General features: G+C 42.7%; 1 protein-coding gene across 1 annotated transcript in view; it reads left to right on the top strand.

The window, feature by feature from the left end:
- The first annotated feature begins 6,138 nt into the window (after positions 1-6,138).
- LOC147890851 (uncharacterized) overlaps positions 6,139-15,819 on the top strand; it is a 37,777-nt gene continuing 28,096 nt past the window's right edge. The window contains exons 1-2 of the mRNA XM_087389599.1: positions 6,139-6,301; positions 8,387-10,159. Of these exons, the coding sequence (XP_087245725.1) occupies positions 6,275-6,301; positions 8,387-10,159 (1,800 nt within the window). The 5' untranslated portion in view covers positions 6,139-6,274. The remainder of the gene's footprint in view (positions 6,302-8,386; positions 10,160-15,819) is intronic.

The raw sequence follows: 15,819 nt of genomic DNA on the forward strand, positions 1-15,819 counted from the left end.
AGATAATGGGTGCAATCTTATTGTTACTAGCTAGAAAATTTTGGACATCACTAAAGCTTGATTAATTCATATGTATGGCAATTCAAGAAGAGGTTGAATGACTATTTATGTTTAGATAAACGTGCCCATTTCAGTTTTCAAAGGGCTTAGCCTTATCTAAGGCCTTAAATCATGTGAGAAAAAAGGAGGGGGACAGTAAAAAGGGTCCTCAAATACATTCAAAGGTGTCTTCTATCCTATTCCCATCCCACCATCTACTAACTGTCACTCAAGGTTAGGTGGGAAAGGACACAACGTTTTTTCATATGTTTAGGAATTGTGAATAAGGACACATGTGATCATTCATGCTTTCGAATCCCTAAAAAATGGGAGTCCATTTTGGTTCCCAAGGTCTTGGGAGCAATGAATTATGATGGTAGAAGATTCCTATCCTAAACTTACTTGGATTTGGTAATCTACAATCTCTGGGTGGTGTCTCAGCCTTTCTTTAGCAGGTATCCTAGGTTGCTTGTTATGCCGATGACTTCTATTGATTTTTGGAGATTATAGGATGGTGGTCACGAGTCAACACTAGGGTCACAAGTCAACACCAAAGCTTGATAGTTTCAAAAAGGGAATATAGAAATCAATCACTATGTGGAGTCTCTATTTGGAATCATTTGATTGGTTTGAGAAAGTTTCATGGAGTCTAGTAGTATGGAAAGCATTAAATATCACATATTTTGACTTGTATGATTGTAAGATTGCTTCATTTTTGTGTAATTTAAGCAATAATATTTTCACCTACTAATACTTTCCAACTTGGTTGAAAGTACTCTCAAAAGTGTGGCATTATTGTATTGAAGATTTTGGTGAAGATAGATCTCAATTCCAACCTCTATGGATTGACTTGTGCTTAGAAAACTATAAACACATGGTCAAATTTGGATTATAATAAGGAGGACGTATAATGTGAAATTGATGGCCTTTGGGATCATAAAAGTTCTAAAAATACAAATTTTGTGTGTGTGAATTTGAGAATAATTTGGTGTCTAAATGACCAAGACATGACCTCTGCAAGTTGGGTCAAGTTTGCATCCAATCTCCAAAAAAGAATACCTTGGGGAATAAACCTAACTACAATCGGGTTACTAAATGACAAATACGTTTGGTCAAGGTTAGGTTTTGGGTTTGGTCATTTTGGAATAAGAGGAGTTAGGTAGGGGAAAGGGGAAAAGTTGCCATCTGCCCCCCCTACCCCCATTTCCTTCCATCACTAGTAGAGTGAAGGGGGACAGGGAGGAGAATGTGATGAGGAGGCCAAAAGGAAGACCACAGAGGAATGTGTGAGGGGTGGGTGAGGAAAATATGTGGGGAAAGGAAAGGAGCTATGAAGGGGAGGGCAGAAGCTATCACCACAAAGGAGTGTGTGAGGGACGGGTGAGGAAAGGAGCTATAAAGAGGAGGTAGGTAGAGTCTAGTATCAAAGAAGTCAGTAGTAGTAAAGGAGTAACAAGGAGGAGTGTGGGGTGGTATGATGGTGATAGCATAAGGGAGTGAATGGAGGGAGGAAAATGTGAAGGGGAGAGGGACGAGCTGCCCCTACCCTATGATGTTCACTCTATTTAACATGTACCAAAGTAGACTCATTAATGGAAGGGGATTTTTTATTTTAGGGGACTTATGGGCCACTTATTGGCAAGAAAGGTTTAAAAAATACTTATGGAATATAATTATGGTATGTAGATATAAGGAGTGGATTTTGGAAATCAAATTTACAAACATGTATATGCATGGAAGAGGGAAAAACAAATATTAAAAATTTTTAAATATTTATATATAAGGGGTATAGTAAATGTGTGCTTGTTTGTACAAGTTGCATAGTTTTTAATGGAGTGGCCACCCTTGGGAAGTTGCAACAAGAACGAGAGTAGAGTTTGTCATTGATAACAACGAAAATGGGGGAGTCAAGGGGGAGGAGGAGAGGTGGCAACAATGCAAGTGAAGAGAGGCAGACGAAAATGCGAGAGGAAGGACAGGAAGTTTGCCACCATCTCCACAGTTTGTGTGGAAGTGAAATCGATGTGGGGAGAATGCAAAATGGGGGGTTGTGTGTGTTGGGGGTGGTTTGGGGGGAGTGGGAGGAATGATAGGAGGTCTTGAAGGGAGGGGGAGGAGATGGAAGGGGTTGGAGGTGGAGTTTGGTATTGACTTAATTCACAGATTGATAGGTTCAACATAAGTCCCACATTGCTTGTCGAGTATAAAAATCCCTAGAGTGGCAAGTGTCCTGCAGTGTTCTCATGGGTAGACTCTCTACATGGGTATGACTCTAGCATAGAGGACTCACCTTTGGCATGGATTCACATCACAGTTCATGACACACTAATCATAACTCTTAATGAGATCAGTAAGTGGAAAGAGAACCTTCTCCGACTATTCATTGCAAACTTGGGTCGACATACGAATCTAACTTGGAGCTCATTGGTCTTGAGAATTGTACACATATGCATCATATGCTAGAATGGATGAGCCCACAATTTCTAATTAGTAATCATGCACACTTGACAATAAGATATTACCGAGCTATTCACATCACACAGTTGATGATGCACACTAGTCATGACTCCTGATGAGATTCGTAAGTAGAAAGAGAACCTTCTTTGGGTCAAAAGTTTGTACAAAATGATGAGGTGGCATGTGGGTGATGTGAAGGCTTGTGCATTGATTGAAGCAAGGGCCTACGCCTTAACAAGTAAGGGATTTCACTCTCTCACAGTGGATTGAGCATGGGTGGCTCTAATACCATGTTGATGGATCAAAAGAAGACAGTGGATTGCACAATATAGGAAACTCTACACTACATTGTATTGATCATAAACATGAATAGATACATGAGAACCCCTTAGGATTAGGGTGAGGTTTTCCCCCTATGCCCTTTTGTCAATGGTGCAATTTACACCGTATAGAACAAGGATATAAATTCCATTTCCTTAGAGATGGATACCAACAATAACGTAACTGTGAGGTGGGGGGGATAAGATTACAAAGATCTCCTCGCTATTTAAGGATCTATGTGGGTGTTTTGATAAGCTAAGAAAATTTAAGGCCGTGTTACTATTGTGAGTGAGAAGAAACTGAACGTAGTGTTGCTTCAAGAGCTCAAGTGTAGGGATGGGTTAGTCTTTGGTCCTCCTTTAGCGGTGTTGCTGTATTGCCCTATCGCGGGAAGGGCCCCCAAGCCATTCTAGTCACAAGCCTCCTAGATGTCAAGGAGGTATTTCGAAGGCCGATATATTGTTGCGACTATTTCAGTTGATGGCTTTGAGTTCAATGTAGCTATTGTTTACACTCCAAACAGCCCTTAAGAGAATAGGGAGAGTTGGAGACAATAGAGTTCCAAGTTGATTGGTAACAACTGGTTTCCAAAACACGATTGGAAAATGACACATGTGATTGGAATATGATGGAGAGCCTTGAGGATAGATTCTACCCAAGAGAAATCCTTGTCGAGGTTGGAGCTAGAAGCACGAGAAGAGCTAAGCCAGATCGGGCACTAATAGACTGTGTTGTTTATCCAAAGGGGTTTGGGGGTTTTCTTTGGAGCAATCAAAGAAAGGGGGATAGCTTTAGAGTGGATAGGATTGATAGGTTTTACTCCTCAAATGAGTGGTGGTGGATGCATGCTTTGATTGGAGGAGAATATGTGATGAAGACTAGTCTTTCTAATCATACCCCATTGGTGTGGAGATTCTATGTGCCACTTGGGGTCAGTAGGGCTTTGGATGTCCTGTTTAAATTCAATAAGAAATACCTGGTGTGTGAAATTCCCTGCAGGGTGATTTGATATTCGTGGAAGGAGTACAATGCAAGCCTTGAGGATGCTTGTTTGAGGTGGGATGCACACATTCTAGGGGTATTGGAGAAGGCAAGGATGTGGGATACTTAGAGCAAGGGTCATAGACCAAAGGTGGATGGCCTGCTTTCTCATGTGAGGGTTACCTGAGGGCAGTGCTGGAATTGACTCCAAGTGACCCAATTCTTTCAATGCTATTGGTGGAAGTAGAGATAGCCATGCAAACTATTGGAATAGAGGATGCTGAGCATACACACATTAAGAGTAGGTAGTTATGGCTTGTGGTTGGGGACTACCCATCCAAGATTATTTTTCAAGCTATTAAAAGGAAGCAACTTCAAGGAGTAGATCCATTGATGAATACATGGTGATTGAATACTGGCATGTGGCAAAGGTTTTAGATTAGAGTTGAGTGAGATGGTAATAAGAATGGTGCAGGATGCGGATCGTCAACAAGAAAATATTGATGCATTGCTTGTGGGTGTTGATGATAGGGTGTTGTTTGTGCAAAGACTCATCGGTCTAGACTGGCCTTTCATGAGTAAAGAGACGCAGTGAGTGTCATGGAAGGGATAGATCATTGCATCTTGATGGACTCATAGTAGAGTTCTTTATGGCATTTTGGGATGTCCTTAAGCAAGATCTAGTGGTAATGGCCAATGCAGCAGCAAACACCTGGGGTATTTGTTAAAAAATGTGAATGCAGGGTTGGTTAAGCTATTTCCAAAGCGTTGGAATAGCTTAAGGTGGGCAATTGGAGGACCATAACTATGCGTAAACTTCCTACAAGATCATTATAAAAGCTTTGGCACTTAGGATTTGAGAGATGTACATCAATCGTTGATCTCGAGGTGAATGGGTCGATTAAGGCACGGGATATCTACGAAAATATTCTCAATTATCTACTGTGTTGGATCATGCATGTTCTACTAGGCAGCAATGCCTCCTCTATGGGTTTGATTTGAATAAAATGTATGATAGGATTAGGTGAGATTCCAATTTGGTAGTATTGGATCGGTGTTGGGGTTTTGTAGGATGGTGTTGGCATTTTGGTAATACATTTGCAATTTTCTGTTTGAATGGTGTAGTAGTTGGCAGATTCGAGTTGAGGCCTTCAGTTCGTCGGCAAGACTATCCTATTGCTCCACTGCTTTTTGCCTATGCTTTATGCCATCAAACAATTGTATACATATAAGTTATTTTGTTGTCATCATGCAAGGTTATGTTGAAAGCATACTCTTTGAGCTACCCTTTGGAAGCTCCTCCCTTCTTTTTTGATTAGTGTGCTTAATGCTCAACACCTTGACTCAACCTTGGATGCTAAGCTAGCTCATTGCTAAGATATGCTCAATCACTATGCTTTGGTAGGATTGGGCTACAAGCCGAAGTTACTAAGCCCATCTCGTATGATTTGATATGCTTCGATTCCAAAATAAAACATGTGCTAGGTGGCATGATAATCACAAGTTCAAACTAGGTCAAGAGAAAGTATTTTTATGCCAAATGTTATGTCTAATAGGCCAACAAAATCATGCACTGTATCCCTTAGTTTAAATCATGCTCTGTATCCGTTAGTTTAATCATGCCCTTTCCCTCTTCCTTTGTCACTCCTCTTCTCTTCTCCACAACTAATTAATGGTGGGAATTTCCCATTGTTCAATGTACGAGTGCTGAACCCGTGCTTTGCACGGGCAAAGATGCATGACCACGTCCTCAACCACTCCCCATCTGAAAGTGGATCTTTGATTCTTAAATTGCTAATCAATTCACCTTGCATACTTGCATTGGATTTTGAAATTTGGCTAAGTCTTAATCCATGGCTCTGAGACCTTCCATCTCCTCCTTTCATTCCATTAACCTTCCATCTCCTCCTTTCTCCCGAAGGTGACCTTCCATCTCCTCCATTCCATTGACCTTCTATCTCCTCCTTGCCCCTAAAGCTACCTCTTGTCTTTCCACCTCCTCCCCAAAGCGTGCCTCTTGTCTTTCCACCTCCTACCCCCTCCAAGCCTCCATCCAAAAGCTCCTTCTTTGTGACATGTGGAAGGCTCTTCTCCTCCAAGCTGCCACATGTCCTCTCTTTTTTTTTTGGGTGTCCGTGATTAAGAGGTTAAAGAAAGATGGGGGGAAATAATCTGTAGCAACATGTGATTGCTCGAGACAACCAAAAGCACCTCATCTAACTAAGGATATCAAAGAAAAGTGTTCTTTGTGTGGTTGATTACGTCCATTCCAAAAGCTAATGGACATGAGATCTAGAAAAGGGTGACGTGGCAAAACACGTGATTATACAGAGGTTGTCTTTTCCAGTGTTTCTTGCGATGGTTCGTGGTTGTCTGTTGGCGATGGCGATGGCGATGGCGATGCCTCCTCTCTGATCCTCTCATCTCTTCAGATTTCTCCCCTCTCCTTTATCCACTCCTCGATTTCCAACTTGTCATGGGACGCCGCAGATCTCACCATCGGGTCTGTTCTCTCTCCTCCCTCTTTGCTTTATGTCTCTACCACCGCGTTGGACGTTTCTTTGGCGTGTCTTTTGATATGCCCAATTTCCAGACGACGGATGTTCTTCTCTCTGCCATTACGTAAGGCCATTCTAGCATCGGAAGATGACTAATGTCCAAAGTTTTGTGAGAATCGTTTATTGAAACCATGCTTTCGCTCCGCCTTTACCGAAAGGCTAATCCTCCTCTGTATGTCTTCCGTGTTATTATTTTACCCCAGTGCTTGAAGTCTACCCTCTGTTTTTATTTCATGGAGGCATTCTGCGTTGCTTGTCGTGTTCTGATCGAAGGCAGCCCCTTGGTTCAGGAACTTTTCCATCTGTGACAAGCAGCGGAATATAATTAGAGAATTATGGGCTCTTGGTTTGGGCCGCCCTGGTACGCCGAGGAGATGGGCCGACCAGCTTGGGTAGCCGACCTACGATGTTAGGCTAGTCGACAAGCCTTGAGGTCTCCAAATTCCAGGAGATGCCGAGTCAATATTATTCGTCACACTATCGCCTCACATGGAAGTTAATGATTGTCCAGGTCGAATCCCCTAAAAAACAGAAGCTGTGAGAATCACAGTTTAAGGGCACTCATGCACCTTCCAGGGGTGATCTACAGGCAGCTATTGACCTGTTTATTGGAAAATTTAGTGGTGAATTTCGTCAGTCAAATATGCCAGGGGCAAATCAAGGCTGAAACAGGGGAATGCATTTCTGATGGACATTCATGAGTCTTCGGACTTTTATGAAGCTATTCATCATTGTCAAAATGATGAACTCTGCTAAGTCAGCTAAGTGAGATGCGGGGCAGATCATAAGATGCTTATTGGCAACGACCTATTACAGTCCATCAAGTCGGTGCACCACCTATGCATCTACTTGTCTACACCCTTCACTTAATTGTACAACATTTCACGAGCGTCAATGCTAAGTATGCCGTTGATACTATTGTCTTTGCCAAAACTGTAAGAGGTTTTAATGAAGAGCGTTCATATAAGACAGCTTCTAGGCTACCAGAAAATAATTATTAAATTATCAACAAGAGGACGTTCCCCTTTAAACTGCTCGAGTGTTATTTTTTCTTTAAAACGCTATATCCCTTTCTTGACTTAATCATTTTCTTTGGAGTGTGGGGTCTGGGCCATACTTTGAAAGGAAGGATCTCAAGCTTTGCAGTCCACTCAATGCATTGTCTGAGGCTCAGGAGACTCTCCTCGTAGAATGACCTTATGACATTTTGAGGATATAAAATTATTCGTGAAGGGATCGCTATATCGAATAGGAAAATAGGATAAGTTAGTGGGGTCAGCACTAATTGTCATTTTTACAAGGAAGGGCGAATTGGAGATGTGAGGGAGCCTCAGACCCTACTTATTGTGGGCATGATATGATTTGGCACCTCACTCCCTCTTAATGTGCTACCCTTTCAGTCTCTACCCCTCTCTCTCCCCCTCTCTCTCCCCCCCCTGCGCCCCTTTCCTCCTCCTCCTCTTCCTCTCTCTCTGTCTCTTTCTCCCCATCTCTCCACACGTCCCCTTCTGCGACTCTATTCTCTTCTTCCCTCTAGCTCATGGCTTTCCCACACTTTATTTATATTTTAAATACATAATGTCCATCATGAGCGATAATTTGCTGCAAAAAAAGCAGTATATATCTATTATCATGACTAGCAATATCCAATTTGTAGGTAGATACCACATAGGGAAGGCCAAGGCCTCAAGAGGAGGATAGTTTGAGATAGAGTGACAAGTCAGTACACTATTGTGTAGGTAACTTAAAACTTGTTTCTTTTTCGGGGGGGTAGTCTGTGTCTGTGGAGCTGGCTGGCTGGCTGCTGCACGCACTTAATGTTTCAAAATGATTAAATATTTCATTGCAACACTGGCTAACAAATATCGTCATTCAAGTAGATTCATTCAAATTGCTGTATCTGTATACGCACATTTGTGTATTGATGCATTTTTGAGCAATATTTTCTGTACGAGTGTGTTTGATGCTGCACTGGCAATCACTTCTAATATCTGTATTTTCTGTTGATAAGCTTTTGTTTGCTTTTTCAGGTTTCTGATGAGACAGGTAGTCAGGAAGGTGGCCATAAGGCGTCTCACAGGAAATTGTTCAAATCCAAGTGTGTGCATGCTGGTGACAAGGATGATGATCGTGATGCTGAGGTGCATGAGAGGAGCAAGGAAGTAAAGAGGGAGCATAAAAGGAAGAGAGAAGACAGGAATGGTGTATCCAGGAAGCGGCATAAAGAACGATCGAAATCAAAAGATCTACCTGGTAGCACCAAAATTTCAAACAAGTGTAAAACTAAACAAAGGTTTAGCAGGTGGAAGAGTTCTAGGGACCCTGAAAATGATCATTCTAGTTGTCGTGGCAGTGATAAAAGCATGTGTTTTACAAGCGTCAACAACAGTAGTTGCTACAGCAGCGGCGATGACAGTAGTGGCATTAATCGAAAGATTAGGGGACACAGCAGAAAGAAATCTAAAGGGTATCCCTCTGAAAATGCCCAAGTTGTTGAGACTATTATCAAAGGTTACAGAGGGAGCACGAATTGTTCTGAAGAAATAAGTGATGTTTTCAGATTAAAATCCTTATTGGGAGATGAGCATCAAGAACATTGTGAAAATAACTCAAAAATAACGTGTGAGAATTTGGTGGAGGGAAACGACTGCTTTAAAGAAGGGCGAAATAGTGAGTTTATAGATGGCCAGGGGCACAAGGCTAGCATATCAAGAGCCGTTGAACAAGAAAAAGGGCAGCTGAATATTGATATGATTGGAGAGGAAGCAGGGTTGAACAATAGTGCAATAAAAGCAGAACTTTTGGAAATCGAGCTGCGACAAAAGGCCTTGGCAAATCTTATGAGACACCAGGATGCTATTGGCGTAAGGAATGAGTGTAAGGAAATTGACAATCCAACTTTGTCTGTCAAAGATAAAAATGAGGGACATGGTACTGTAGAAGAGGTCACTGTAAGGAAGAATCAACTAGGCAACATGGATGCCGGAAAGGAGATGGATTTTCCTGGGACGAGCCATTTGCCAACTTTCAGTGATGTGGTGGGTGTAGATGACATTAGTGTAGATGGAGATCGCTGGCCACTTTTAACTGACGTACAAATTACAGATAGCCTAGAGCCACACAAAAACATTCTAGAGGAAAGCGCTTCACAAAGTTGTATGGCTATAAAACTAGAGCATGCCGTGGATTCAGAAGTAGGGATAGAATATAACATCGAGGAAGGAGAGATTAGTAGAGAGAGTACAGGTGAGCATCCTGGAATTAGGGATAGTGAACTTAAGAGCTCTCACTTATCAGAAGATGAAGTTCAATTTGAAGTAAATGACAATTCTGAAAACAGGGATTCACACGCAGTTCCTCCTGGGGAAGAAAAAAACCTACCAATGTCTCATTCCATATCTCTGATCAAACCTGGGGATTCAAAAACGGAAACAGGAACTTCCAACTTGAGGAAGACAAATGCTGTTGAGGATTCTGTAAGTAAGGATTTGCACCATGAGGAGTTGCACTCACACGTAGAACAAACAAACAAAGTGGTAACTGATACAATCAAGTCTCTTGAGAGCAAAAAAATGCATGCCGGCCTTTGTGGAGAGAAGAATGCCACTGATGATTCATTTAAAGCTGGTTCAAGTGTGGAGTTGCAGAGTGGAATAATGTTATCTGATTCCTCCAAAGATTGTGCAAAAGTTAACTCCCAGTGCGCTTCAAAACCTGAAGTAGATCCTGGCAAGGAGGAGAATGGTTCATCCATGTTCGAGCAGAAAACCATGTCTGTTATGCGTGGGGGGGAACGTGTGCAGGTAACAATATATAACATTTATTTGATTCTGACATTTATCTCCTTTACCTCCTTACATGCTAAGGGGTTGCTCAATAGCATGGGAACAGATTGATACTTTGGAAATTAGAAATTATACAAATTGGTAGGTTGCCGTTTCTTTTTTTATAAAGTTAAACAATCACCTGAAGGTTTGACTAGGAAACCTTTTGTTTTCCAAATAATTTGTATTGGCTTAGTGTATCTAATGTTAATTGTTACCTACATGAAAGCCGGCCCCTAGAGAGAAGACCAAGAACGAGCAGGTTGAAGAGGTAAGGAATATGAGATTTCATGGATGAGTTTGGGGGGGAGAGGAACAGAGAGAAAGAGTTGTACAAGTGATATGAAAGACGAGAAATATGAACTTTTAACACATGTAAGCATAGCCTTAAGGCAATGACTTTCTATGACCACAATGTTGCTAACGTGTCGTTGGATGAGGTGTGTTAGGGTGTTGAGATGTATGAGGCCTTGTTCCATAAACTATCTTTCTTTTTCCCCTTCTCATTGGGGTGTGTTGTTTTTTGGGGAAGGGGGGGGTCTGGATCCTCCACTCCAACTGCTTTGGATATGTCACTATGACACAAGGCTCTATGTCATTTGCATGGACCGTATCTGACGTGTGCTTTAGGCAAACAAGACTAGCTCCGGTAGCCTGGGGAGGCTAGGGGCTAGGCAGGCGATTCTCAGGTTGAGTTGCAAGAGCAACGAATGAGTTAGGGCTTCTGCTATTTTTGGCAGCACTGGGCTTGAGCCTATATAAGGAGCCCAGGGGTTTAGTTTCCAGTCATTCAAGTCAGATCAAGCTTAGCTCTTCCTTGCAGGTCTGGATCTTGGATCATGTTGTGGACGTGTACTTGCTTTCTAGAGTAGCCTGAGGCCCAGCAGTAGATCTAGGGCCCTTGTGGCACCACCTGGTGGTATGGGACACCAGGCTGGTTGGGATCTAGTTGGAGATGTGCCAGTGTGCCAGCAGCTCAGCCTGTGGCTCGGAGGGGACATCCGGGACCTGGATATTGTGGTTGGGTGGTGAGCATGCCTACGATTTCCATTGTCGTTCTATGGTTGCTTTTCTGTGTTTGTTTGCAGGTCCGGGTTCTCAGGAGCGCTGGGGTCGTGTCAGTTGGTATCAGAGCCAACACATGAGGTATGAATCTGTGTAGAGAGAAGGTGTGAACAGAATTTTCTCCAGGTATGGCTCAAATTCGAGATTTGTTTTGGATCCCGGAATCAGCTTGCCTCTGTCTCGATCATCTACCTTGCTGATTCATCTCTTTTCTCTTCTCTTTGGCAGTTCTCCTAACTTGCTCACTCAATAGCTTAGCTGATTTTGCTTCTCTATGCTGAAATTTCGTTTCATTTTCAGCCTCCTACACTCAGCCTCTTCTTTTCTCTGCCACGACACCCTCATAGCAGATATGACTAATCCCAAGCTTCCCGAGGGGGAGGATGATATGGATTTTCAAGGAGGGGACGACCAGGGTCTTTATGATGATCTGGTTACAAAGGAAGCTTTCAGGACTGCTCTCAATGCGAAGTTTGATCTGGTTAATGCGAATCACTCGGAGTTGACATGGCAACTTCAAGCGATTCAGACTTTTGTTACTCTTTTGACCAGCACCATTCAAGTACTCACTCACGTGGATGCTTTAGCTTGAGTGTTGGGTCCGAATATTACACCAGATCCCTATCCTGGAGATAAAAAATCCAGGACGAAGGAATTGGTTGACACTAGGTTGGCAAGTGCTCTTCCAGTTCCATCCTTATTCTGACGATAAGAAAATTCAACTCGCAGCAGGGTATTTATCTGGAAAAGCTTACTTTGGTGGAAGGACTTGACGTCAAAACTCTCCACCTGGACCAAATTTGAAGAAGTCTGCAGGAAAGAGTTCCTAAAAAAAGAGGAGGGTGATGATATTGTAGGGAAATTCAAAGCCCTAGATATGTCCAAACAGAATCTCACCTTCGAACAACAAAAATTCTAAATTTGTATGATTGGACTTATTCTAGTCTTACAAAGGTATATAGAATCTCACCTTCGAAATCCATCTTCATAAATTCAGGGATTTGTAGACTAGAGCCACAAAGATGGATCCAGTGACTATTGGGTTTCTTTGTGGACGGGTTACCTAATTCATGTAAATTGCAGGTCAAGAACAACAAATGCACTTCTTTGCAAGAGGCCATGAATTACGTGCGTATCTATGATGGCACAATGGCCACAACAAAGGGTGCATCCGCCACAGAGACTAGTGGGAAGAACAAGCGAAAGTTCTTCCAATCTTCTACTGGCATCAGGGAGAAGTCTTCGGACAACATCTTCAAGAAGAAACTGAATTCGACTCAGATTGGCAAAGCACGCTTCCTCCGTACCTTGAAGCTGAAAAAGGAAGGTCGCTGTTTCATTTGTGAGGAGCGTGGCCACACGAAGGCAGATTGTACTAAGCGCAAGAACCCTACAGCTGCTCTAGGACCACAGCTTGCTTAACTAAAGCCAAAGGGTCTACCGAGACGATGATGACATGTATTTTTGTGAATGTAGCCCTCTTTCTTGTAATTGCACTTTTAATAACTTATCATTTGGAACCTGTGACCTTTTCCCAGCTTACGGGAAGGTCAGGGATACCCAGATTCACATTCTCTTTGACCCAGGCAGCTCTCAGAGCTTTATCAACTATAAACTTTTGTAGAAGCTGGACCTACCTGCGACACCTAGCGATCACACCAATGAGGTGCAGCTCCCTGCTGGGAAGCAGTTTTGGTATCGCAAGGTCGAGAATCTTCGACTGTAGCTTCAAGGCTACACGGACATTTTGACATGCTACCTAGACCATGTAGACTTTTTGTTAGGAATAGAGTGGTTTAAAACCCACGATGTTCATGTAGGGTGGAAGGATCATACTCTTTCTTTTTTGGACAAAGGCACTCCTATTTGTATTCATTGTGATGCTATTCTCTCTTCTCAAGGACCTATTGTATTTGCGATGCAGCTTCAGAATATATTAAAAACATCTTCTTATGATGTGTATTAGTCATTTGTTGTTTAAAGATGACTTAGTGTGTATGAACACCAAGAATTAAAGTAGTTGTTGAATGAATTTCCTAACCAACTACCTGAGGGGTTACCTCCCGAAAGGGCCGTAGATCATTGAATTGACTTAGTCCCTGGAGCTCAACCCATTAGTATTCCACCTTAGAGGATGAGCCAGTTCGAGGAGGATGAGTTCGCCAGACAACTTCAGGATTACCTGAAGATGAGCTATATATGTCCGAGTAAATCACCTTGGGTTGCACCTGTCCTTTTGAGAAAGAAAAAGGAAGGTTCATGGAGAATGTGTAGACTATAAACATTTGAATAAAGTGACAATTAAGAATAGAGACCATCTTTCCCACTCATATGATCTGATAGACAGATTGGCAGGAGCGAAGAATCTTACAAAGATTGATTTGCGTACCGATTATCATGAAATAGGCATCTATGTCAAACACATAGAATGAATTGTTTTTGCACTAGGTATGGCCATTACTAGTTTCTCGTATTACCTTCGGTTTGACCAATGCTCCGGTTGCAAATGATGAACGACTTGTTTCCAGATTATTTGGGTAAGTTTGTTGTTGTGTTCTTAAATGACATCTTAATATATAGCAAGACGTTAGAGGATCATGTTGGCCACCTCAGGATTGTCTTAATTCTATGAAGACAGCATAAGCTATATGCCAAGATGAGTAAACATGAAGGAGGTCATTTACTTAGGACACAAGATTTCTAGGGAAGGTATTAGCATTGATCTCAATCGTATTTAAAAGGTTTTAGGCGGGCTAGTACCTGTGAGACAACTGTTGGAAAGATCACCTCCCCATCTGTAAGCCCCCATATGAGGAGAGCATGGGGGAGGGAAACCTAGGGCAGAACCCAACAGAAAAAGAGAGAAAGGGGCTGCCACATAGACAGCATCATGGCTGTCATGTGGGCAGCACATCTAGGACTGTTATGTGCAGGACAGAGGGCCAGAAAAGTACAGAAGCATGGCTGGGACAGATTGCGATGGATCTAGACAGGAGGCGCACTGTCTGCAGTAGGTTTTGGGGGGGCTGGACCCTGTATTTATAGGGCATCTGCCCTTGAAAGGTGGGCCAAGGGCCCTTGTAATGAGTGCCCCAAAAGGGCAGCCCACAGTCCCATAAATGGGGAATTGTGGGGTCGGTTTTTTGTACAGACTGAGTCGGTTTTCATACAGACTGAGTCGGTTTTTTTGGCCGGGCCCTTGAGGGCTATATAAGGGGGCCATTCAGGTCTCATTTCAATATCACTTGCAGCAGCAGATCCAGAGCAGAAAGGAGCAGCAGGTAGCCACCTTCTGGACCTACATTCAGGAGGATAGAGAGGTGCTAGCAGGGCTGCAGACTTAGCCAGGAAGCTGCCCACCTAGACTGGTTTCCAGACAGCAAGGTGGAGAGGATCATTCTGGACGGAAAGTCTACTTACGCTCGAGGTGGAGCACGTGGACTCTAGTCTAGAGATAGCCAGCAGATAGGAGGAGGACTTTGTGGTAAGATCAGAGGACCACACCATTGGTGGGACTCTGGATCTGTCTCTCTTGTATTGTGTCCATAGTTGTGGACGGAAATATATTTTATGGTGGTTTCTCTATCTAGTTTGGTTCATTGTCTATTGATGAGTCTGCACACCTATTGAATGCACATAAGTAAAGAAGTTTGTGATTCCACACCCACACTGCACACTGTGTGAGCTCGTGGGCATTATTTCCGCTGCGTGTACCCTCTGTTGGGTCATTTCTAACAACAACTTCGTTCTTTCCTAGGATTTACTGTCTTTCTCAAGAAGTTCGTCCGAGATTATTTCAAGATCATAGTCCCTCTGACCAACATATTGAAAGGTTGTGGACGTAAGTCCAACCAGCCTATCTCGTAGATGACGATTTGAACAAGGCTTTTGACACATTAAAACTCGTGTCCAGGAAGCACCTGTTCTTGCACTGCTTGAGCCTACCTGGCCTTATGTTTAGAGGCTAATGCAAATGATTATGCGATTGGGGGAGCATTATTCCAAGAGGGTTGATGTGTAGCTTTTGAGAGCAAAAAGTTGGATGATACTCAATACCGTGGGCCCATGATGGAAAAAGAACTTTATGTTGTAGTGTATGCTCTCAAGGTTTGGAGACACTATCTCTATGGCTCTAAGTTTGTCACCTGTCAATTAAGTATGTCTATGATTGTTCGGACTTGAAGTGAAGTAAGGCTAGATGGGTTGAGCTAATGCAAGATTTTGACTTTGAAGTACGTTATCGTAAAGGTTCCTTGAATAGCATGGCTGATGTGTTAAGTCGAATCAAGTTTGTAAATGCTTTGTTATTTATTGAGATATCCTCCGACCTATTCCAATCCTTGAGAGGGCTTTTCCCGACTAATAGTCATTTCAGTCAATATTGGTAGAAGGTCCAGGATGGGAGCTCAATGATTGACCAAGACTCGTGGATTATGTCCATCGCCACCTACTATACATGTGGTAGAGGGTCAATGGATGATTCGAAATGGCGTGTTGTTCCGAAATGGTAAAATTTGTATACCAGATCTGTCGGATCTTTGATCCAAGTTTCGCAGAAAGTGTCATGATGCACC

Source organism: Dipteris shenzhenensis, chromosome 18 (assembly GCF_047967505.1).
Source record: "Dipteris shenzhenensis isolate YYH24624 ecotype China chromosome 18, Dip_SZ_1.0, whole genome shotgun sequence".
Lineage (NCBI taxonomy): Eukaryota > Viridiplantae > Streptophyta > Polypodiopsida > Gleicheniales > Dipteridaceae > Dipteris > Dipteris shenzhenensis.